Source organism: Excalfactoria chinensis, chromosome 8, assembly GCF_039878825.1.
Source record: "Excalfactoria chinensis isolate bCotChi1 chromosome 8, bCotChi1.hap2, whole genome shotgun sequence".
In the NCBI taxonomy this organism is placed as follows: Eukaryota; Metazoa; Chordata; class Aves; order Galliformes; family Phasianidae; genus Excalfactoria; species Excalfactoria chinensis.
In genome coordinates, this window is record NC_092832.1 from 22723304 (window position 1) to 22749125 (window position 25822).

General features: G+C 40.5%; 1 protein-coding gene across 3 annotated transcripts in view; it reads left to right on the plus strand.

The window, feature by feature from the left end:
- Positions 1-262: 262 nt before the first annotated feature.
- ZFYVE9 (zinc finger FYVE-type containing 9) overlaps positions 263-25822 on the plus strand; it is a 51757-nt gene continuing 26197 nt past the window's right edge. Inside the window, exons 1-4 of one of the 3 annotated variants that reach the window (XM_072343823.1) lie at positions 263-359; positions 14472-14576; positions 20207-20311; positions 21550-23630. In XM_072343823.1, coding sequence (XP_072199924.1) covers positions 20242-20311; positions 21550-23630 — 2151 coding nt within the window. In that variant the 5' untranslated portion in view covers positions 263-359; positions 14472-14576; positions 20207-20241. Of the gene's footprint in view, positions 360-860; positions 986-10072; positions 10166-14471; positions 14577-20206; positions 20312-21549; positions 23631-25822 lie in introns of those variants that run through there. The other 2 variants (XM_072343822.1, XM_072343824.1) reach the window with 2 other exon arrangements.

Genomic DNA, 25822 nt, shown 5'->3' on the forward strand with positions numbered 1-25822 from the left:
TGCTTTGATTTCCAGCGGGACGGGCAAACAGTCTCGATTCGCTCACGGGCCCCGCGGCAGCGCAGGAAGCAGGCGGACCAGCGCATCTTGCCGGCAGTTCCTCGGCGCTGCTGAGGCGCTTCGGAGCGGCGTTGGCCGTTGGCCGTGAGCGCGGGCGGGGCGCGGCGGCACGCGGCTGAGGCGGTGAGCGAGGCCCAGGAGCCGGGCCCTCAGGCTCCGCCCGGCAGAGAGCGGCGGTTCGAGCTGGAGCTGGGCGCGGGAGGCCGCGGCTGTCCGCCCCCTCCTCAGCCCGGGGCACAAGGCGCACGCACGGGCGAGGCGTTAGAGAGACGCGGTGCTGCGGGAGGAGAGAGGCGCCGGTGAGAGTCCAGACGCAGAGCGATGGCTCCCCGCGTACCCGTTACTTTGCCATCGCACTTCTGAGTTGGCTTTTGCGAAGAACCGCTGTGGTTTTTTTTTCTCCTCCGGGGCTGCCTTTGAGCGGATGGCCCCGCGTCTGCTCCGTGTGCCCCGCGGCCGTGCAGGGACCGCCGTGTCCGCGCAGCGTAGGGCGGCCCCGGCTGCGATTCGGAGGCGTGAAGCGCGGAGCTCCCGATGCGACGCGCACGGCTTCTGGCTGCTGCCATTTGCGGGCGGCTCCCAGAAGCCGCGTCGCTCCCCGTAGGGTGCACGTATGGGCGTGCGATCCGGAGGTGGCGGGGCGGGGGTGCGTCAGGCTCCGCACTGCCTCCCCGGCGGTGCCGCAGTGCCGTGCGCTGCCGCCGGGCCCGGCCAGGGGGCGCTGCCTGCCGGGAGCTGCGGCGGCCTTGGCCGCGGAGCCAGCGAGCGGAGCCCGGCTGGCGGGCAGCGAGGGCGGGCGCCGGCCTCTCCAGCGTTCGCGAGGGCTGCGGGGCCCGCCCGGGCGCGAGCGGCGGCGGCTGGAGGAGCGCGGCCCCGGGGGATCCCCTTCGCCATGCAGACCCGGCGGCGCCTGCCGCCCGCCGAGGTGAGTGAGCCCAGCCCTCCTCCGTCCCCAGGCCCGGGAGGCCGGGGTACCCCGCTCCCCAGGCCCCCGCTACCCGGAGCGAGGCCCCCCCGGGCGGCCAGCGAGAGCTCCGACGCCTGAGCCGAGCCGGGAGCACGGGGGAGGGGAACGCGGAGGCTCCGGGCGTCCCCTCGCCCCGCCGCCCTTGTCCCCCGCGTGCAGCCCCGGGGACGGGCGCCCCGTGGATGGGAAGGCAGCGATCCCCTCTCAGCCCTCCGAGCTCCAAACCGCCGTTTTCCGCCGTCCCTGCTTGCCGCTCGCCGGCCTACCCCTCCCCCGGCTCGGCCCCTGGAGCAGGACCGCTCGGCGGGCTCCGCAGCCTCCCCGGGATCCCCTCCGTGTGCCGGTGCGGGGCTCTTCCCCGCCGCCCCGGGCCCGGTGGAGCGCCCTGCATCCAGCGGGAGGGGGAGGAGAATCCCCGTTTGCATCTTGTGCCCTTTTTACGGCCGGATCCGCGCTCTGTCCCCGGGCACCGAATGTGACTTGCTCATCGTGATGTGTAACAAGTCCCTCCTGCAATGGTGGTGGTGGGGGGGGGGGATGGGGCCAGCGGGCGGGATGCGTTTTGTAACATCTCTAATTAAGCGAAACTGTGGTCATGTCTCACTCCAGGAATAACTGGCACTTGGGGCATGTCAGACTTTGTGTAGAGGTGGTTTAGTGACCTGCTCATAAATATTAGGGTTAAAGAAGTGCATGTGACGGAGGGCAGCTGGAGAACTGCTTTTATCTCCTAACCGTACTGAGAACCAAGTGGCAGATGGGAATTGATAGACTTTCTGTTTTGGTGTTATTTTGTTTATTTATAGAGATATTACTGATTGTTTTGTGACAAAGCTTGAGTTGTTCTTTTATTTTCATTTTTTTTAATTCTTACACACGCTTTCATTCAATTCAGATATTACAAGTTGACTGAATAGGGAATCTCAAAATCTGGTGACCTTCATGATAAGTGTGGTTGGATTGGATTAGAATTCCAGAACAACGCTGCCCTCAGTATGTTGGTCCAGGCTGGACCCAGAACTGGAAGGGACTCAATAAGCAAAGAAAGATATTCTGCTTCAGTAAAGAAGCTTTTATTTTCTTTGGACTGCATTTTATTGACCATGCGATATTTTAAAGCTTAATTAGCTTTTATTCACAAATCATTTTTGATTGCATGGAATGAATCCTGATTTTTAGATATACCTTCAGTGATTAAAACAATGGAATCCATTGTTGTATGTAGCCAGTGGTGCACTTCCTTTCTCTTTAAGTTACTGCATGCAAAGCTACAAGAACCATCTCCTTGACCCAAGAGAGACAAAAATCTCTCTGGAGGTTTGGGGAATCTGAAATGGAAGCTGAAAAAGGACCTAAAATCTCAGCCATGCCTCCGTCTAGTTCAGGCTCTGATACAAACCTAATGAGTTACCATCTTCAGACATGTTGTGGTGGCTTCTGTAATTGTCCATTGCTTTCTTTGGTTTGTGAAGAGGGGAGAAAAAACACCACAAAGCTGCAATTCAGAGCCCCGATCTTAGGTGTTAATTCTTTGTTAGCTTTGAGTCGGTTATTAGGCAAGAGATTAAATAGTTTCAAATGCACGTTTCAGGATCTGCGGCCTGGGGCTAAGGCTGAGATGAAATATGGTTTATTTCAGTTAGGGAAGTCTGGCTATGGCTGTCTCAGGGAACAAAGGTAGAGGCTGAGCAGCTCTGCAAACCATAGAGGAAAACAGCTTGTTACTTTTGAGTTTTTATATGGTTGTTTTGCAAAAGGATTAGAGTGAAGTTTTGTTGTGGAATAAAAGTTGGCCAAAAATAAGTGGCTTTTGGAATAAAGTGTGTATTAATACGTAGTTGATCAGACTGATCTTCCTGATGCACTAGGATAAGAATCTTCCAATTTTTTTGAGCTTCTTGACAAAAAGCAAAGAGAGGGATAATGATTTCATGGTTAGTGTGTGTGCTGATGAATCAGGAGTCGTATCCACAACGAAGATACCAGTATATGAATAGAGTACTTTGAAACTTTAATGCAAAAGCTGCTGTTTTCTACGTGACTGAGATTAGACTGATGAAAGAAGTCACAGGACTCCTGTTTTAGAGCTCTGCTCGTGATGCCTTATGAGACTTGAACTTTGAAATGAACAGAAATGTGAGCTGAAATGAACAGAAATGTGAGCTGACGGGCCAGGTTTTCCCTCCTGTTGTTTGTATTATGCCTTGAGAAATGTTTCAGTACGACTCTGTAAGTTCTCAAAGCTTTTTTATCCATCATAAATATATAAGCAAATATAAATGGATGAAACAAGAGTTTTAGGAGACAGAATCAGCTTTCACTTCTCTTGACTTTAAGTGTTGGTTACATCTTGGACCATTGGGAAAATTATATCAGTTAATGCAAATGGATGGGAAGTCTGAAAAGATACAGAGAATCCTTTACTTACGCAGTAGTTTCTACTGAAGTAGAATACAGAATATTTACCCATTCCAATGAGTTTGACTAGCAACTGGAGCACAACATGCTGCGTTATCGACAGAATAAGTGTGATAAATCATGCTATGAGAGATAAGTAGAAGCGTGCAACATGGATACCTGTTGTTCAGAAATAACAGCCCTCCTACGGTGTGAAGTAGACGGAGGATGAAAGGTAGAGAAATCTGACAGTGGTCACTAAAGCTATTATAAAGGGCTTTACTCGAGTCATTATTATTTTTTAAAGGCATCATAGAATGTGCCCAGGAGCTTATGGGTGACAATGCTGCATAGACTGTTCCTTCGCAGTTCTTTCTCTATCGCTTCTCAAGTGGGAGTTAAATTAAAGAAGCAAGTCCAGACAACCCAATTTTACACGTAGTTCTGTCAGAGTAGAATAAAAAAGGCAAACAAAAAAGTGATAAACTATGTGAAAAACAAGTGTGGAGTCACAGTCTGTAAATGTTTCTGTGTTAGAGCAAGCGTGGAGCTGGAGTGCTCTCTGAACAGCTTCCCTGATCCTTCCAGCATAAGAATGAACTGTGGCAGTAGTTTTGTGTTGGTTTAATTCAGTTAGGAAGATGGGTGAGAAGAGTTTAAAAAACCCAAAACTTGAAGGTTGTTTTGTTTCTCTGTGAAATTTGGGGACGTCATGGTGTGTCAGTCTGACTCTGTGCTCATGTCTTAAAGTGACAGTGTCCAAATGCAGATTTTTTGAGTATTCTGCCCACTGTGCATGGGGCAAATGTATGTGGACTTTGGGTTGGACTTCCACTTGCATTAATTTATCATCTTGCTTATGTTCTTGCATAGCAGTTACCAATCTTTGTACTGAAGCACTTTCAGATAGCACTAATGGCTGCACTCTCTGCATGCCACCTCTGTGTTGCATGTAGAATATATAAATGTCTTGTTTGCTGTAAACATTGCTTGTATGCTTCATGCTTTGATGGCAGCCGAAGTGACAAATCTGCCTTGTGAGTCAGTGGGGTCACTTTAATATCAGTGGTGTAAGGGAATGCATTGAAGATACAGAAGCATTCTGGTATGCAGCATCATCTTTGCCTTTCTATGAAGAGCTGTACTGCATGCTACTAGTTTATATTTTTGCTTCTGTTTTCTGTATGTTTCTCCCCCTCCCTTTAATATTAACATGAAGCTTTTAAATATATATATATATATATATAGGGAATTAATTGCATAATGAAGTGTAGTAGGACTTGATAGTTGAAAATAGTATTACCAGGTAATAATTTTTCTTAAGATAGTTTTAGAGCTCTGTTTCCGCTTCAGTTCCAGTGTACTCACAAAGGTGGAAAGTTTTCTAATGGAGGCTTGAGGTACCAACTGACATTCTACATGCTGATGCTGAGCCTTGTTTAGGATTTAGCTTTGTATGTAAAATAATGCAATGTTATGGTCTGCTGTTTGTTAGCCTGACTGGAGCTGAACTGCCATTCGCAGTGGTTAGAAAAAATGAGCTAAATCCTAATGCAGACAAAGCTGTAACTGTTCTTTCTGCTATTATCTGCATATGAAAATACTTCACTGTAGATTTCACTTTGGTAACTATTTTAGGACCGTTTCCCAGCAATTTGTGATTAGTGACAGAGGAATTGGGTATGACTGGAGATACTGGAAATGTCGTGAGCCTTTGCATGTGTTGCACAAATCTCTTGCCCTGTTAAAAGTTGCTCATAGTTTGGTAGACTATATTTTCTGTGTTTACTGGTAATGCTTCATTGTGAGTCTTGCTTACTGATGTGTTGTGCTTCAGTTTTGCCAGATTACATCCATGGGGCCACATAAAAAGGCAGAATGTTCAGTATTGGTCTCATGTGGTGCCGCCTTTGTTGTTGTTGAAGTGGTAGCTGGAAGGAACCTGTCCTTCCGTCTTCCCAGCACTCGGATCAGAGGTCATTTCCTACCAGGTGATGACTGGCTATTAAGCCATGCTTATGTCAGAGATTCACGTGTGCTCTTTCAATTACAGAAGTGCCGTAGTTATCCGAGTAATAATTTGCCTTCTAGATTCCTGTAATGTTTTACATTACTGTAATGTGGAAGTTTTAGTTTATCTCTGTGATATACTGAAACTCTTTTTATTTATAACTCAATCATTACACATGAGTTCAGTGTAAACATTTGTATTTCACTCTGAGTTTACAGTTTTACTTGAGGAAATAATGGGGTGAAGTACAGAATTCATAGAAGATTACGAGCAAAGAAACACATGCTGATACATTGCTCTAAAAAGTAGCGCAATGAACTTAAAAGGAGTTGGTGATGTTCAGTGTAAGGAGCACATCAAAGTGCCTTCTAAATCCCATAATAGCTTCTGCATTTGTGAATGACACTGACTATTAGAGGAGCTTTTCTGTTTCCAGATTCAGTTTTGTAGTGTCAAAACTCTTCTTTGAACTCAGTGCAGATGTTGACTTGCCTGTTTGCACTCTGCGTGTGATCTAGATGGTTGATTTGGGATTGCTGAGATAAGCACGAGCCATGTGTAGGTCTGAATGTGTAGTAAATATGTAGCTGTGATAAATTCAAAAATAATGGGCAAATCAGATGAAAACGCATAAAACATATTACTTGATATGTTAACCAATCAGATTATTGGAAGCCTGGGGGAGGTTACAGGACAAAAATAGCAGATAGAAACCAAACAATCCCAGATCTGGAGTTTAGTTACTGTCTAATGAACTTCTACGTAATTTTTGTTGTCTTTTAAGATGGCCTCACAAGCAGCCATCTCTGAGAGGTGACTCTGGTGATTTGCTTGGGGGTGATTTGGGTAATCGCTGCCCCAGTCATATGCTGAAGATAAATGACAGAAGTTTACAGTCCTGCTTCAAGTGCTTCAGTTCTGACCTTTGCGTTTCAGTTTAAACAAAAACAAAATTGCTTCCACACGGATTGGGAAGTTCGGTGACTGAAGAGGCAACGTTTATTTTTTCTGCTTATGTGGTGGAGCAAGAAAGGCAAGCAGGCTTCAGTTCTCTATTGAGAAGTGGCCTGGATGCTGGTGATTTCTTAAATAACCATGGGATGAAACAGAAGAACTTGTCATAGAGCTCCACATGTGTTAGCTCCACCAGCTGTTGATGGGAATCATGCTTACCTGTCTTCTTAGGACATCACGGATTCAGGGAGCATGCTGCCTGATGTCATGCAAGAGTGAGGGCAGGGAACTGGGCTTAGCTAAGATGATGCTTAGAAGAGATTAATGTTTTTCTTGGTTGAGTCAGTGCAGTGTGTTGGTCCAGTTCTGCAGACCGATACAGGATTAGGCATCACTGTAGTTGAAGCAGTATCTAAATCCAGATTCATTTCTGATGAGCAATTTTTTCTCTGCCCGTAAGTATTCAGAAATTGAGAGATTCTGTAAGCAGCAGGGAAATTCTTAAACAGTCTGGTAATGAAGAGAACTGTGTGTGATTTTAAATTAGAAGGAGTGAGCTCTGTAGTGTAAACCAAATATGATGTTGCATGTAGTGAAGTTCTTTGAGGTGCATTGTATGTAAGCACGGTGTTCTACCATTATTGGATTGAAATCCTGTAGGTTTAAATAGTTTTTACTTCTTACTGTCTCTTTCTTTCCTTCCCCCTCTGCAGTAACTGCAGCATTCGCACATGATACCTTAATTCTGGGCGCTGATTACCCAGCAGGTTGCTCCCAAAAATACATAGAGCAGCTGAATCCTGCTTGCCTTTTCTTTGGAGAAGTTCCATTTGGATTTGTTTTATACTGTGCAGATACTAGTTTTCATGAATGTAGGTTTTTGTTTAAAGACCAGGACAAAACTAGTAAGTGAACAATGTGATTTCATAATCTTCATTTCCATAGGAAATCAAATAAAAAGCTACATGTGATAGTACTGAGCTCAGCATGTAAGCTCTGTTCAAATGTGTGTTACTGAAATTGTGAATGTTGAGTTTTCCTAACAGGATGGAGGAGACACAGAAATTGCATGTTTAAAGTATGCCATTCTAACTGTGCCTAGTGAACCAGTCATCTCAATGTAATTTTTTATCCTTATCTGCTCTGTAATGCAGATAAATGAACTTTTAATCTGAACTGAGATTGCATAGCAGGCAGGTTTCCTCCTTACTATTAAGGCTTTTTAAACTTTAGCTGACCACTTGTTTTTCTGTCTTACAGTGGGAATGGATGCTGTTGCCTGCATCTCAGTCTTATGTTTTGTTGAAGAAGGTGCAGCTGTCTCTTATGTGCCCCTTCTATGGTCTGTACTCAGGCATATGGGCAGTTACTGTTCGCTGTCCTGTTCTTCAACAGAGCACATTAGTAGTTACTGCATTACTGAGCTGCATCATGTGTGGAATATTGGCTAGATCATAATAAATAAATAATAAATAAAGCATCAGTCTACCTACATACTTTTGTGCTTGCAAGAAATTAACGTTCATGCACTGGTATAGTGTCCTTTATGTTTTATTTACTTCTAGTTAATGTGTCACATGTAAAATGCATCTAAATCTATAATAGATTTGCACATGCATATATATTTTGTACACTTCTGTGGAAGTGGATTTTAGTATGATGGGAACTAGAACTTCCTTATTAAGACTGGCGGGTAATATATACGTGTACATGTAGTGTCTTTGTTCCCTCATTCTTTTAGTGCAGTGTCCTTTGTGCTTGTGTTTTGTCCTTTCTTTTTTTTTGCCATTATGTGTCATTTCTTCAGGTGCGGTTGTACTTTCTTCCTTGACGATATATGCAGAAAGTGGCACTTGGGTGGTTAACAAAGCTTGTCTGAACTTAGGGATTTTGAGCACATGGATGCTTAAGGGAAGCAGGGCTCTGTGCACATCTTGGGAGCTGGACGTGGTGTGTGTCTGTGGCAGAAATGGTTCTGTCGGTTAGCATTTAGTCCCTTCAGCACTGTTAAAAGCATGTTAATGGCACTCGGTGTAAATGAGAATCATGCTCAGAAGCAGCAGCGCAGCAGTGTTGCCATGGCTGTATTGAGTTGTATTGAGTGAGTTACCAGTTAGAGATGCCTTGAGACCTAACCCACAGTGAGCATCAGCAGGGTAGTTAGATCATGATCACAAACATGGGAATGAACTTTCCTGCATTTCTGAAGACAAAAATAGTTCATAATGTGTCAGTAGTTGTGTGTGTATCTCAGTGCGGTATATTTATAAATAGGTCAATACAATAGGAGAAATAAAATCATTAGTAGAAATTAAGCTACTTCCTTTGAGATGGTTTCACATTGAAGGGAGCGTGAAAGAAGCATTCATGATCTTTGAGTTTGTTTTCAGACTGATGAGAATCTTTACTAAGGGTTTGAGAAATAACAACTGTTTGCTGTCTGTTAAAATGATATTTCCTATTAAAAGCATATGTGGGAAAGACTGTAGGAAACTGTCTTTCCACAGCTATCAAAGGAGTAAATATTTGACCAGAGCAGCACTGGAAAGAGGATGTGTCCAACCGTGTTGATAGAGGTGGCTTTAGCAAACAATTAACTGATGTTCTTTAAGAAGTGACTGCAGACTTACAGACATCTTTTCTGGCCTTTCTCTAAAGAGCAGCTGAGTGCATAAATTCTGTCTGTTCTAGCAGCTTCTCTCCCATGTGGGTACAACTCAGAATTGATGGGCTGGTAAATGGTAGCAGAGTGGTTTCCTGCTTTGCCTCTTGTCCTTTTAATCTGTCCCATTCTGATCATGTGGCAGTTCTGGCTTTTATTATCACATATGGATCTTGCTGTCAGCACCTGCAAGTATCAGTCCCCTTGGTTTTATAAAAAGGGCAGTTCCTTGGTATTTAACTAGTGATTCTGGGGGACCTTAGTCAGTTCTTCCTGTATTGCCCAAATCTAAGGAATATCTGAAACAGTGATCCATGCAAAGGAGACCTTACCGCTCTCTACAACTCCCTGAAAGGAGGTTGTCGTGAGGAGGGGGGTTGGCCTCTTCTCCCAGGTAGCAGTTCCTTGTTCATGCTGTGGCACAAGGGATGTGGTCAGTGGGCATGGTGTGGTTGGGGCGGGCTGGGGTTGGACTTGATGATCTTAGAGGTCTCTTCCAACCTTAATGATTCTGTGATTCCATAAATGCAAGATTAGTCTACTCTAACATAGACTTATCACACTTATTCTACGTTTTGACTTAATTTTCAGATGAATAAAAGATAGACGACAACCCTCAGATGTTTTTAAAATGTGTGCTGTTAGATTGATGACACTACACAGAATTCACTCGCAAAGTAAGAAACATGACTTCGTATTAATGTTTAATACACTGTACTTGGATTCTTTATAGTTTACAGCATTTTAAACTTGGAGTTTTTAACACTTCACTTTATACAACATAGATTTATAAAACACTAAATTTTGAGGTGAGCTTTATGAACATGTAAGTTCAGAAAGGGATTTTTCTTTCCTTAGCTCTTCTAGGAAAGCTGGCACTGAAGGCAGCAGCACTGCAGTGCAAGCCTGTCTATCTGCTCTTTCAGAGAGTCAGTGAAGAATACTTCTGGAGCCAATCAAAAGTGGTTATATAAGAAGGACATGCGGTTCTCATCTCCAGGTGCTGACAGGCCTGCCTCGTTAGTGTGCTGAGAAAGGATGGGCCTTTTGGCAAGATGGTGTTTGTGCTAAGAAAGCGAATCAATTTCTTTTTCATCAAAATAGTCAAAAAAAGGTAGGAATTGAGAATAATATTCTACTCTAAGCTGTTATAAAGCAGGCGTCCTTCTCAGTTGGGCTGCTTTCTCTCATTTAATGGAGGGCAAAGGTTGGTAGTGTTGCTGTAATTTTTCTTGTCTCCCTGTTACTTCTGATGGTGATACTTTCTACATGACCTCTTTGAAGTTGCTGCTCTTTTGACTGCCTTGCTGCTGCTCTGGCACACATGAATGTCTACTCTCAGAAACTTGGCTGGAGACAAAAGTGAGAAGAATAGCTTTAAAATAGCATGGGGAAAAGTAAAGGGGAAAAATGCAAACATGAGTGAAATGATTAGAGAAACTGTATGCTGCTTCAGGTTTCGTCCATCTCTGTTTGTGGAATTATCTGGGTTAAAAAAGGACAAACCACTGCAACACTGAAATAGTTTATCTGTTGTCAGCACTCATGGGTAGAGAGCTGGGGTTGTATTACACAGAAATAGCCTTCTATGCCCCAGTCTACGCTCTGATTAATTTATGTTGACTAGGAGGAGCACCAGAGAATTAAGCTTAATGAAATGAAGGATAATTGGGCACCTTGAGTTTTTGGTGCAGGAAAAGGATGATCAGGGACTATCTTGTTCATATTTGTTACAATTTCATCTCTTGCTTCTGTTTTTAGTTTTTCTCATTGAGTGGATTTAAGGCACTTTTTAATGGAATTTTTACATTTTAGATGAAGTATTTTTGAAAAAAAAACTCAGAATTTTGATAATTTTTGTTTTGGTCACATTGTATGTTACTTGTTTAATTTACTAAGAGAACAATTCATGTTTAATTTGTGTTCTAATCTGAAGCCCTTGTCATTGCAGCCATTTTCATGCATGTGACTCCAATACAGCAACTGCTACATCATAGATGTTCTCTCATGCCCCCCCTTCCTTCTGTTTGGCACACACTAGATGAAAACAACTCAGTACTGTCTTTGTATAGGATGAGTAGCTGTTTGAGAATTGATGAAGTTCAGGAAAGACAATAGTGCTAGAGAATGAAGCTTCCATTCATTCTTTGGTCTGGATGTATGCTGTCCATATGGGTGCTGTTGTGACAGCATATCTCAGGACTGGTGTGGAGGACTGGTTTGTGGGAGGAACAGTCCTAGGCACTAGTCTGTCTTTCTATTTACATTAATTCTTAAAAAGTAATCAAACACATATGTGTGAAACTTGATGCTTCATCTGTGAGAGGCCAATAAGGAACTGCTGCAGTGATAAACTGCACAAGATAATTTACCATTATTCAAAGCATTTCATCACTTGAGTGAAGGAAGAGCCCCACCTTTTCCACTTGTGAAGGCTTAATATTCAGATTAACCGTTCAGATAATTGAAACTAATTTGTCTAATTGATGTGTGACCTGAAGCTTGTTACCTCTTTACACTCCTCCTTGAAGTATTTTTCTTGTTGCGGTTTTTATTCTTGCAGTGTTTGAGGCCTGAGTCCATCCATTGCATGTCATCTCCCTGAGTCTCCCATCTGATGGTTCCAGAGTATAGGAAAGTAGGAATTTCAGATACCAGCACTGAAATCTGGGATTGCATTTCTGATATTACCTTATTCAATTAATCTTGCGATAACAAAGTGTGTTAAAATGGCTGCAGATGTATTTCTGCCTACTCAAAGGCATCTTCTCACTGATAGCACATCATAGAGGATCTGTAGTGTAGTTATGAGTTGGAGCCTTGCCAGTAGATGGGAGCATTTTTTAGCATCTCTTCATGCTTTGAGTTTTCTGCATTTTTTTGACATAGTGTCAGAATTTCTGCTCTTTCAGTTTCTTCGCTTATAAGATATTCCAGCTCCTCTTCAGATTATTTCCATTTGGTTTTGTAAACATTTTTTACATTTCATTTTGTTGAAGATATTTCTAACCTTGTATTTTCAGAACTCTTTCGATTCTCCATCCTTTATTTGGGGCACGTCTCTGCTTGTCAATTTCTCTTCAATTTCTGTTTTGCTTTTGCAGTAATTGACAGACACCCTGTTGAAGCTCCTGCGGGAAATCATGTATGTAGTATTGTAACCAAGTAGCACCTGAGTAATATCACCATAGGGCAGGAGGCAAAAAGTTAAGCCAACCATCAGCAGAAGAGATAAGAAACTGTGAAATGCACCAAGTAAGCAAGCTGGAACAGTAGAGAGGCAGGGTGGCCTAATGTTTCAGTAGATAAAGCTTTTAGGTGGAAATACATGTTTGTTTAAGTGTGATGGAACCATTTAGCAGTAAGAAAAGCTTAATCACTAGTTTTTGCACTGTTTTAAATATTCCTGGCTTTCCTTTGTAGTTATTCTTCTTGTTCTTGATTTTTGTTTTAAATAATCTTGGGAAAAGAACTTGACTTTGTCAACTTGCATTTCTTTTCTCTTATGAAACCCAAGTGGTACAATTTACTTTTTTTCCCCTTTGTAAATTGTTTTGTTTATAAATATATCCATATCTGTAAGTATGCCTTGATCTTTGAAAGGAGAAAGTGGTGATGAATTGTTGAATTGTAAACAAAAAGCTGTAGGACCTCCAGGTACCAGCTCTTCAAAGTTTTCTTTAGAGACTGGTTATGATCATGTGAATCTGTGTTCCTCTGTGTCATGGGCAAAAAATTATTACATGGCAAGAATGGAAAGGAAAATGAATCAGAATAAAAGCTGTGAATAGTAAAACTATATTATTGTCTTGAATATTGCCTTCCTGTTAGGCTTGCTGGCTTAGAGCACTGGTAACGGCACAGCATGTTTTAGCTGTGTGTTGCTAGGTCTGATCCATTTCTGATTGGTAGAGATTGAAGTTTGTGGTTGATGCATGACTGACTGCTTATTGTGAAATGTGTTTGATGTTCCTGATGGAGCTGATAGGCCTAGTCATAAATTGCAAAGGGAATTGTCTTGCAAAAGGATCATGGAAACCAAATCATTTTCTTCTGTCTACAGCCCAGGAAAGAGCATGGTGATGACACCTTGCTCAGCTGCTGCTTTACTTCACATCTCATCATTCTGAAGACTTTCAGTAGAATTGAATTTTTGCACACCTTCATTTATGCATGCACTAAGAAGCCCATCTGAGGAATCTTGTAATATAATAATTGTTAATATTTCCCAGATATCCACAACTCACCTTCTAGAGGTTGAAATACACACAGCATGAAGGTTTTCATTTTGCCTACAGGAATGGTTCTGTTGGCAGGCAAAGCTGTGCGATTTTATTCTGAATTGGGGAACAACACCACTAAAAGTGCTGCTGTTCAGTTCATTGGTTTCCTGGAATTATTACTGTAGCTTATTTCTGAAAAGAATAATAAACAGCCCTGGGCAATTTGTAGCGTAACACGAAGATTGTTTTAATGTGTGGAAAACTGTTGGGTTTTTTTTGTTGCTGTTGTTTATTTGTTTTTCCTTAGTTTGTTTGTTGGAGTTTTAAGATACGTGCTTGTTTTTTGTTTTTTTTTTCCCCCCTAACATACATGCAGCTGCTTTATCAGAGTGCTAATAAATATTTCACCTGTGTAACAGGTCAAATACCAGTACCTTAACTTATTTCAGTCCTTGTTCTGTTGTTAAAACTACTAGCCTTTCTTCTTTGCTCGTGGCTGTGTTGGGTTCTTGAGATATGTTGTATGCCAGGATGTAGGCCATGAAAATGATCACCTGACCTTGAAAAATGCTGTAATTAGGAGGACAAGGTACTTCTGATGGCTTTTCTGCCTGGGTCTTCTCTGCTATTAAGTATTGATGCTATGGTAGTGTCTGAGAGAATAAGCTGATTGGGAGTGAAGGGAGCCTAAGATTGTAGGAGGAATAATTTGTAGACAAAAACAGTTTAGCTACAACAAAATAAGTGGGAAGCTGATAAATGCAGTTTACGGAACTCAGAAGGTCATGATTTTTTGTCTAGTATCAAAGCTACTAGCTTTTTATTTTTGGAAGGCCTATTGTAATGTAGTATAATGAACTTTAGAGACTAGTTTTATAAGTATATCATTGCACTCAAGGTCACCAGGGATACAAAAACAATTAGAGTTGCTGTCTCACTCTGTGAGTTTACGTTTAAATGAAGAATAATTGTCAGTAGGAAGCAAAGTGCTTTTTATTAGCGGCCTTTTTCATGAGAATATTGGAGTACAATAGTGACATAGTGCATAGACCCCTGAGTTAAAAGCTGCATATGTAATCTAAACCATTTAGAGGCTTGCAGCATTTGCCATATGTATCTGTGTTAGCAGTGTTGAAACAAGCCTGATTTGTGATGGAACTACCAGTTACAAAATGCATGTTTATGTTTTCTTTTTAGGATCAAGAGGAACACACTGATTCAGCAGAACTGGCTGATTGTGCTGCAGTCATCATGAGTAGGCACAGGGTCATTCGTTTCTTAACAAATGTATAAGAAGAAAAGGTAAGAGGCAGCTTCTCTTTAGAATATAATGATTTAGGGATATGTGTGTGAAATGCTTGAGTTCTTATGTATGTGTATGGATTTATATTTATATGCGCATCCATACATATATATGTTATCTTGTACACCAGATGATGGGGTATTTTTAGCGTTTTGTGATTTTGATCTTTATTGAGAGTAATTGTCTTGTTACAGAGCAGAGATTTTTTTCTTTGGGTGTGGGGAGCAGTCAAATCTTTCTCCCTCAGTTTGTGCTGTAGGCAGACCTTGTCATTTAAAAGTACAATTAATGCTGAAATCTCTAAATAAGCTGTTCAATAAAATACAGGTGCTTGACTTTGTATTCCCAGGGGCAAATAATATAAAAGTCACTAAAGGGAGCTGCAAAAATATGTGGATATTTTCTCCTGAGATTGAAGATGGTCTTTAGGAGCATTAGAATTAACATTAATTTGTCCAGTTGACAGTCAGTTCTGTGTTGTCATGCTGTGAGAAGAGGACGTTTTCTGGACTCAAACTCAGGATGAATAAGCAATGCTTGTTTTCAGTTTGGTCGTGCCCCTTGTGACTTTCATCTTAGGAGCCTTTCATATGTGTTTTGTTGATGGCTACAGTAAACTACTTGAGTATTTTGTTTAGTAAGAGCTTACTAGAACTTGTATGTTTACAGTATTGTATTGAAACAGAGAAGTCTGCACACAAGGCAGTGTGATAGAAAGTCCTGAGATCTGATTCTGCCTGTTTGTGTACTGCCTGATGTGGAGGCCTTTTCTGCAATGTTAACAGTTGCATGCTGGTATTATCTCCTTTTGGTGCATTTTTTTTATTATGTAGCATTAGTATGATCATGTGCTAATCATGTACTGTTAGAGTGGAGAAACTGAAATGCTGTCAGTTCCAGTGGTGAAGGATTCTTGAGGGTAATGTAAGACATCCAGCATGGAAAGAAGATCATGGGTTATGTAATTTCTCATTGCAGAGACTGAAGCAAGTCTTGCCTCTTTGCAGGTATAGCACAAAGCCTATCTATTTGTACATATCCTTTCCCAAGAAAGACATTTAGGACATCTGAGCTATATTGAGAGGCAACCTCCAAGGTTAAACCTGTTCAGAATACCATCAGCTATTAAGATCTTTCTGTCCTTTTCCTCGCTGTCCCTCCCTCTCCAGTAACTTATTGAACTTTGCTTTAGGTCTAGATGCTGTTACAAGTAGGATAGTAGTTCTACTTAAATATATATAACACAAACATTCCAGTATATGAACCTTTATGTTTAGATGCTAAGGGAGGGTAAAGCATATAATCTTATTAAAACATAAGTTCTTAGTTTTAGAGGTGAAGATGATGTTTTGTGAAGAAATTGGCAAGTAAAATGCAGAGTTTCTGAGTTATGTGTGATCTGTGATCCAACAGGAGCCTGAAGATAATGACTGTCAGATTGCATATTCCTGTTGGCTTTTTTTTGTTCTAATGTTTTTCACAGGATTGGAGACTCGTGTCTTCTGCTTGCACTAGCATGATAATCTCCTACCGTTCATTCCAATATGTGCTAGTTTAAAAGGTGTCTCATTTTTGGCAGCGTATAGCTAAAATCACCATTGAAATTTCTTCCTAATCTGTTTGTGTCTTCATCCTTACTTTTCCAGAGTTTGATTTCTGTGTTTGCTACTCAGTGTCTCTCCCTGCCATGGCTTGAAGTATTTGAGTAATCCTGAAGAGTTTCCCAGCTATGAATGATCCTGTAAAAAATGTCATTTCTTCTTTTATGCTAAGAGGAAGTTTGGGACTAGAATAGTCCCCAAACTGTCCCAAACTTTCTTAGTGGTATCTGTGAGTTACAATCAAAGTTTCCAAAGACTTATGAAAGGATACATGTGGTTTCATTTATGTTGGACAGTCAAAATAAATACTTAAGGTAAATTCTGAACCATGGAGACAATAGCTACCAGATTATTGTAGTGTGCTATTCTAGAACATTTTGTGTTATCTCTTTTGATCTTGGGTTACTGGCCGTGCAGTTGAAGTATTAGATCTTAAACTAGTAAATATATGAGATGTTGACAATGTGTCGATCAAGAGGCATTATGGTTGTATGTCAGGAACATGAGCACATATGCTCCTTTTCTGTCAGGAAGAGAGCAGTAAGAACTTCTGCTTCTGATTTCACAGTTGTTTTTTTTTTTTCTTGGGTGGAACCCCAGGGAAAGTGTGGAGGTTGGGGTGTTCTTTATATAAGAATTCTTAAATGTTAGACCTCAGGATTCACAACTGACCTTTCCAGAGAAATACCTACTTGCATAGACAATAAGATCTCATTTGTGCTGACTGTGAGTTTAGTGACTGTGAGTTTAAAAATAAAAGGTTCTCTTGTGAAACGTCAGTGAAATAATAATAATGTTTATTAAAAAATGTTTTCCCTCTTCAGTTTGCATTATGGGCATCCATCAGTCTGGATTTTGACTCAGTGCATGCTTGTGCACTTGCATTTGGGCTTCAGAATTCCAGCGGTTACATGTAGTTGTTTACATTTTAGAAGTATAGAATAAAATCTGTCTACATATTGGACCAAAATTAAACTCACAGATATTAGATGGTTAAATGTTAGTGCAGCTTTTAATAACATTATCATTTCATAGAATTGATATGAAGTATTGACCCACTGGGATTGTAATGAAGTGTGGACAAAATTCCACTTCTCACTTATATACTCTTGTTATTGTTAGACATCTGGTTTCTGAAGTCTAAATACTGGTTTTCTTGATGTTATAGAAACACAATATAAGGTTTAAAAGCCAAACTTTGACTAAAGTAAATAAAAATAGTAACATTTATTGTGAGAGTCTAACACTGCTCTCTTTGGTTGGGTATAGTTTGATCAGAGGGCTGGAGCACTTCTTCTATGGCAGAAGGCTGAGGGAGCAGGGCTTGTTCAGCTTGGAGAAGAGAAAGCTGCAGGGAGACCTCATCGAGGCCTTTCAGTACTTAAGAGGAGCTTACAAATAGGACAAAGACCAACTTTTTACATGGTCTGATTAGGACAAGGGGGAATGGTTTTAAAGTAAAAGAAGGAGATGTAGGTTGTAGGAATCTGATTGTGGTGGTTTCAGAGGGTGTCACAGTTTTAACTCTGCTAAACAAGAATTCTGTTCATTGGAACAGATTATAATTAACTTCACTATTGATATTTACAGAACTGGTCTAGATGCTTCTCATCAAGGTATTGAAAGGAGTAGAAGGGATAGGTGCAAGAGAACCTACACACTCTTGCAGTTTGGTTGTAGTTAAATGAAATGATTGTTTGTATGTTGAAGGAGTAGTATCTGCTTTTAAAATATATTTTGGTTTGATTGTGTAGTAATTGTTTTAGTTAAAGTGCTGTGGAAGATCTATAATGCCTTGACTTGATGGGCAGGTAGGATAGCTCAGGAAGACCTTAAAATAGATGCCTAAGGGATCAAAGAGTACAGTGCCACAGGCAGAGGGCAGAGCTTGGCTTTACCTTCTTCAGGAAAACGAGTATGTTAAAGGATGTAAAATTTAATGGTGTAGTAATTGAAATAAACCTCAAATTCTAGAAATACACAGATAACATTAAAGCAATGTGTGGTGTTAAATGGGAAAGTTCCTTTGACCTGCTTCTTGTCTCTATCTCTAGTGTGAAGGAGCTGGTTTTTAGTTGAGCTGGAGTCTAGCTGTCAGGTCTAACACTGTTTCTTACTGTAAAACAAGGTTCTCACCCCTTCCTCCTCCATTTCTATATTTCACAGCATTTGAAAGCCAGCTCTGAAGAGAATATTTTGGATGGTGTTCAGAGAACAGATCAAATCAAGGTCTCTCTTTATGGTATATAGGTTATGACACACATTTCTCAGTGAAAATGCCTTCACTGGTAGTGTTTTCAGGAAATGAATCACAATGTCTTGTTTCTCTAAGCCTTTAGTAGCACGAAGACCATCTTCCTACTGTTAAGGTGGAAAGGTGAAAATGTTATTTATTATATTGAGTTGTAGAAGGTTATTTAATGACTTAGGCTTTTGTTTTTGTTTTTTAGCTCCCTTGTCATCCTCCTTTTTAACCTGTCTTTTGATGGAACTGCTTACTTCTGTGCCCTTTGCTAGATTTCAGGTGCTTGCCTATCACAGAAACAAGGATTATTAAAGCAGACCTTTTAAAAGCTAGCATAATTCTACTAACACCAGTTTACTCCCTCAACAACTTTTACAAGTAGGAATCTTTGAAGCATCTCTGAGAAATGAGTGAATCAGAATACTGCCAGCCTAGGAGTCATTACAAAAACAGAAACAGAGTTCAGGCTACTTGTTCAAAGCCATGTGAGCTAATCAGTGGTAGCATGAAGCTAAAAGCTGGATCTTCAGATTGGTGCATAGTTGACTCTGGTTTCCTGGTCAGTGTTATTTTCTGTCTGATGTTGGAGCAGTTTTGCTCTCACCATTATGGTAATCCTTACAGTTAGACATTAATGTGGCAATACAAGGAAGGCTGCACTGACATCATCATTTGGCTTTTGAAATGGCTTAGAGACTATTGCTGGCTTTGACTGTTCTGTTTAAATGCTCAGGTCGAGGTCAGTGTTTTCTTTGAATGTAAAAAGTTGAGACAATGATATCAGATGCTGAGGTAAGCATTGATGCTGAGCTGGGAGGGTAAAACCATGTGACTGGCTTTGATGTTTTCAGGGCTGTATTGTTGATTGTATTTTTGCCTCAGCAGTTATGGTAGCAGTTCTTTCAAAACTCCTTCTCACCTTCCCTGTGTACTGTGGTGGAAAGAAAATCTCAGTGGTCTAAATAATGATGAAAATTGCAGTGATATGTAATGAAAAGAAAAGCTCGAAACATGAGAAAAATGTGTTTTTGTACATAAGTTGCAATTTTCTGATCCTCAGTTAATGCTGCAAAAGGAAGAACTGCATGATTTTCATTGTTATCATATTACCGTGAAGAGAATCTTCTAAACATAGATTTCTAAATTGCAAAAATCAGTTTGTTGTGCTTCCTGTGTATATTGTGCCCCCAAGTCCTGGAAAGAAAATCTCTTTATTTTGGCCTCTCAAAAAGACCTGTCATTAACTGGAAAACGTACTGAACAAAACACATGGACACACACACAGCATTTTATAAGTTCTATGGAGTGGATACATTCTGCTTTGAACTGACACAGATTTGCAAGCCCAGTTTAGTTACTATCTTTCATTCATCTGATGAGGATATTTTCTGTTCCTCTAACAGCCAGCGTGTAAAAGTGAACCTGCATTCTTCAGATGTTGTTTCTGCAGACACCTGGTTTACATCAACACTTCTACTTTGTGTGTGGCAAGATTTTAAAAAACATATTCTTCTGCAAATGTTCATAAATGCTACAAAAAAAAAATCAAGATTTTGCTTACATGCTAACTTAAAAAAAAAATACTTCCATAAACCTGGAGATAATACTAAAATCTAAAGCAAGTTCGGGGAGGTTGTTAATCCAAATTAAGCATAAATAACTTATATACTTTTGCTTTATGAGTGTAATGTATTTAACATTTGATGTATAGGTGTTGTCTTTGCCTCTTAAAACAGAGGAACTGAAATGTAGGTGCTTGACTGTACTTTGTTCTGTTTGTCAGGTTCAGACAAGAATCTGGTGGTCATTCCCTGACAAATGGAGAACTATTTCCAAGCAGAGGCATATAACCTCGATAAGGTTTTAGATGAATTTGAGCAAAACGAAGGTGAGTGGTTTTGAACAAGATCATAGATGTGTGATGTACTGCAGGGAAGACCAGTGGAAAGGGAGTGGACTATGATAGAGTTTTGGTTTTTTTGAGGTTAAAAATGTATCTCAAATATTGGAAAATAAATCTATTGATTTGACATGGAGTGTCTTCAGTACTTTCTAACAGCATTTTCTCCAGCTTCCATTCCCCTTGTTCATTTGTTTAAAAATGTGTTTATTTCTGTTTTGATTGAAAGCCTTCAATAAGCATTTTAAGGAAAGGCTTTGTGGAGCCTCATCTCAGTAGATAATGTTTTTTATGATTCATTTTACACAAATGACACCAAATGTCTTTATTCTAAGCAGCTTTTGTAGTTTTGTGAGACTCAAGCTTAGAAATGTTTTATTAGGTCACATAAATTATACAATGAGAGCTATCATGTTTGAAGTATTAAAGTTTTGCTTTGTCGAATTGCTATTTCTGTACTGTCAAAGAGGCTAAACATTTAATGGGTATGGGAGTCTATCTAGGCATTTCAAAGTATGTAAAATATATTAATGGATACTTTTAAAATTGTTTGTCCTAATTCATAATGGAATCGTAGAATGGTTTGGATTGGAAGGGTCCTTGAAAGTCATCTAATTCCAACCCCCTGCTATAGGCAGGGACAGCTCTCATTTAGACCAAGCTGCTTGAAGCCCTTTCCAGCCTTTGGGAGGGGCTGTCCACAGCCTCCCTGGGCAACCTGCGCTAGTGTATCACCATCCTCACAGTAAACAATTTCCTCCTAATATCCAGTCTAAATCTACACTCTTGCATTTAAAGCCATTTCCCCTCATCCTGTTGCTACATGCCCTGGTGTACAAATTCCCTCTGTGGCTTTCCTGTAGGCTCCCTTCAGGTACTGGAAGGCTGCTATTGGCTGGTACTGGGGGCTGCACCCCCCAGAGCCTTCTCCAGTCTGAAGAGCCCCAACTCACTCATCTGGTCCCTGTAGGGGAGGTGCTCCAACCCTCTGATCATTTTTGTGGCCCTCCTCTGGCCTCACTCCAGCAGCTTGCTGTCCTTCTTGTGTTGGGGACCCAAGTACTGGGTGCATTATTGATCAAAGATATTGATGGTTGATCAAGGATACTAATTTTACAATTCTACCGATCTTTTCGTTTATGTTTGGGGTGTTCTAATGCAACAGAGTTAATAGAATCTATTAGGACAGTAATTTTTCTTATTAATTGTGTAAACAATTTTTTCAGATGCCACTGTTTCACCTACGCTACTGGGTGCAAAGTGGAATCAGATTCTAGATCCACCTTCGTGTCGTCTGTCAAGTAACCCAACTGTGGCCGATGTGAATGAAGCTACAACTCCTAATGAATGTCAGCAGAGATTAAAGTCTTTCTCCTTGTCTCATTCGGTGACTACAGCAACAGGAGGAGAGGATCACTGTGCTAATGGAAAGGATTTTAGCCTAAGCCCAGAGACTCCAGTCATGTGGATTGATGATCAGGCAGCAGCAGACGATCAGTTAATTAAAAGAAATAGTAATCGGGATGATCAGTGTAACACTGTGGAATCTGGAGAAAAGAAGTGTGGAAGTATAGCTTGCTTGCCAGAGGAGAAAAATGTACTAGTGGTGGCAGTTATGCATAACTGTGACAGAAGAGCACTGCAAAGTGGTGACTTGCTGGACTCTAAAAATTACAACAGTCAGTCCCTAAAGGACACTATTAGCTTTACACTGGATAATGAAAACCAACAGAGTGATGAGTTTAGTGTTACTGTAAATGGATCCATGGAAAAAGATACAGATACGGAAAAGCAAGTAAATTGGCTTTGTACTGAAGATGACTCTAGAAGTAATTTGTTTAATGCTTCATCTGAAACCTTGACCGTTGCTTGCCCCTCCTCTTGCTTAAAGGATGATTTTGATATGAGTAAAGATTCATGGCTTTCAGAAGCTACAGCTGCAGGGATTAATACAATGACTCTCTGTAAGAGACCTGTTGATGGTATCATTAAAATGCAAGAAAATTGTGTATCAGTTGAAAATTTTAGTAGTAAAGCCATTCCACAGAGAACTGATCTAGAAGTTAAAAACTTTTCTTCTGGTTCAAGTAATGGAAGCTTAGGAGAAGAAACAACCCAACAAATATGTTCTAGGCTATCTGGGCTTGAAGAAACTTGTCCATCTAATGTGGCTGGAAGTGGCGACTACAAGGAATTTGTTGCAGAACATTTTACCTCTGAGGATGGTAGTGCCATTGAAAATGAAGTCATTGAATGTGATAAAAATGTTAGCACATCTGAAGTGTGCAATATGGAAGAGTGTTACCCTGAATCTCAGGAGATGACTGATTGGGAATTGACTAGATTGAATGAGATTAATAATAAGCAAACTGTGGAAGAGAATGAAAGACTTCTGCAGACAAAGCAGCCTGATGAGGCATGTAGTAGCAGCAAAGAAGGTGGAGATGAGAAGATGGAGGCAGGCATAGACCTAAAAGGGACTGGTACAGACAAGCTTGAAGGGTCCAGTCTCTCTGATGGGACAGGTACCTCAACAGCAAGCTCTCTGTCTAATGGTTGTGATTCCTATGGAATGCAGAACCCAGTTGTTCCTCATGTTCCAAAGACTTTACCCTCCAAGGAAGACTCGGTGACTGAGGAAAAAGAGATAGAGGAGAGCAAGTCCGAATGTTATGCAAATGTTTATGAACAGAGAGGAAATGAAACCATAGAAGGGAGTGGACTTATTTTAAACAGTGCTGGTGACCACGTAAAGAAGAACTATATACATAATCTCTGTAGTCAGGTGCCATCCCTGCAAGGGCAAACTTCACCAAAACCAATGACTAATCTGCAATCTGTCAGTGTTCCTTTTGGTGGTGCAAGACCAAAACAACCTACAAATCTTAAATTGCAGATTCCAAAGCCATTATCGGACCACTTGCAAAATGATCTTGTTCCCCCAAACTGTGGAGGTAATAGTAAAAACAAAAACATCTTTGTTAAGACACAATTAGGGGATAACTTGACAGCAGATGTGTTTCCTGGTGAAGCATCATTAAATGCCCCTGTTACCAATACTAATGGAGAACACTTGGAAGAGTATGAATCTGGAATCTCTAGTAGTCCGTGCCTTGCAGTAGCCCCAGATAGTCCAGATAATGATCTCAGAGCTGGTCAGTTTGGAGCTCCAGCCAGAAAGCCTTTTACTACTTTGGGTGAGGTGGCTCCAGTTTGGGTTCCAGATTCTCAAGCACCAAACTGCATGAAATGTGAGGCAAGATTTACATTCACGAAAAGAAGGCATCATTGCAGAGCTTGTGGGAAGGTGAGTTCATGATCTTTGAGTAAGTTCAAAGCTTGCTTTCAGTGCTTTTAAGGCATAAAAATCAAAACAGAACTTCCTAAGCAGCTGGTTGTATTTAACTGTGACATATTCTTCCTGAAAAGCTGTGTTTGATTTGTGATGGAAGTTTCTGATGTCTAATCTCTTTATGGTTCTAATGAGGAATAACTATTTGTATTCATAGCTGTTGAGAATAATCCTGTATTAGCAGTGTGTTAGTTGATTGCAGTCAGCAACAAGCACTGAATTCATGTAGAACTGATATGAAGTGGGGAAGTGCAGGAAACTAGTTAGCATGAATTACTGCATCATTAATTCCATTAAAGGTATAGAAATGTTGATGGGGATTGGAAGTTCGGTATCACTGGCATTCTTGGTGTTTCACATGTCTGTTCAATTCTGTCCTTTTAAGCTTTCTGTACTATCTTATATTTTTCATATCACATCTTCTCTTGTAAAGAACGTATCTTTGTTCCTGAAAAAAAGATATAGTCAAGTTTTCTGTGATTTGATGGATGGATATGGGGTGAGAAATTTTGTAATGAAGACAACCAACATTTAATTTCTGTATTTTGTTGTTGGCTTTTTTCAATTTGAGAAGTGCCATCAAGGCCAACACAGATTCTTAATGTGATGAGTTTATGAAGTATTCTCCGTGTCTTGTTACTGAAACACAAGTCAGTGGCACATGGGAAATAGGAACTTGGGGTAAAATATTATTGTTCAAAAGAGGGAACTTAACACTGATCATGTAGATATGCATGAATATTTTTAAAATAAAAATAAGCATTTAAATTGGCAAAAAATTAGAGTAAAAGTAATACTGGTTTATGTAGGATTCTATTCTACTTTTCCTGAAGTTGATCAGAAGACCCCTGCTGTCTATGGGCATGAGCTTTAGCTACCAGAAGAGTGCAGGGAGGCAGAATAACTTGAACAAAGAACTTCAAAGAAGGCAAACGTATCTGGGAAGTTCAGACCCTTAAGTCACCTGTTTCTGTAAGCAACCTAGCAGAAAGCAGGCTTACTCTTCCATGGAAGACCATGTATACGTACCATTTCTCTATTTACTAACCGAAGGGCATAGCACTCAGTTTCTTCATTGCATCATCATGTAAGTAGATTTTAAACAAATCTGATTTTAGGGCCTGCTGAGAAGTTGTTGCCAGGAAACTTTAGAAGCCACACAAACATTAGTTATGTACTTGTTAAGGACTTCCAGCCATTTGCTTCTGCCGTCCTGTTTCAGGTTGTTTTCAGTGCAAATCCTGAGGGGGAGCAAGTAAACCACAGGAGATCAGTAAGCATCATCAGAGGTACACACCTACCTTCTGTGCACCTTGCAGTTAGTATCCAAGGGCTCATTCTTGTTCTCACGGCAGTTAGGGAGCATCGTCAGTTAAAGGAATTGCATAGCTTTGATGTGTTAGCTTACACTTTCACTTAGGTCCCATTTTTTATTTGATATGATTACTATTTTTATTTACAGCCATATTTTCTACTTTTTTTGCTTGCTTGCTTTAAATAAACTTATTGCTGATACTTAATGATTTTTCTGTAATGACTGAAGCCCTGAACTGCACAAATGAGAAAGCAGAAACTGAGAATAACCTTATGTGAAATGGGCAGAACATTCATAGTTTAAGGCCAGAATATGTGGTGTCTTTTTTTTCTTTCTTTTCTTTTTTTTTTTTTTTCCAATTAAACTTCTTGAGGAGCACAACAAACCTTGAGAAGAACAACCAGCATTGCTTTGGATGATACATAAGAAATAGATGAAATAAATGGACTCTCTGCTCTGTAGACAAAATTATTTCTCAGTGATGAAAAATACATGTATTGGTTATTTAATATTCTCAGAGTGTTCTTAGAATAATCCTCAGAAGGGCTTGTTTCTAGAAGCTTGTGATAGCTAATATTGCTGGGCCAAGTTTGCACATGTGCATTCAAAAATGCTGCAGATAATTCTGTGAAGATTCTTTTTATGCTTTTTAACAATTTATTTTCTCTAAAGAAAGCACTCATTTATAAATGCTTTACATTGGTGTGAGTCAAATACTACCCTAGCACTTAATGCAGATTGCTTCACAACATTCAAGACCTGTAATGTATTTGGGAGGAGAGATACCAAAGGCTTTGAAAGGCAAGCTCTATTGAATCTAGCTGGTGTGGCT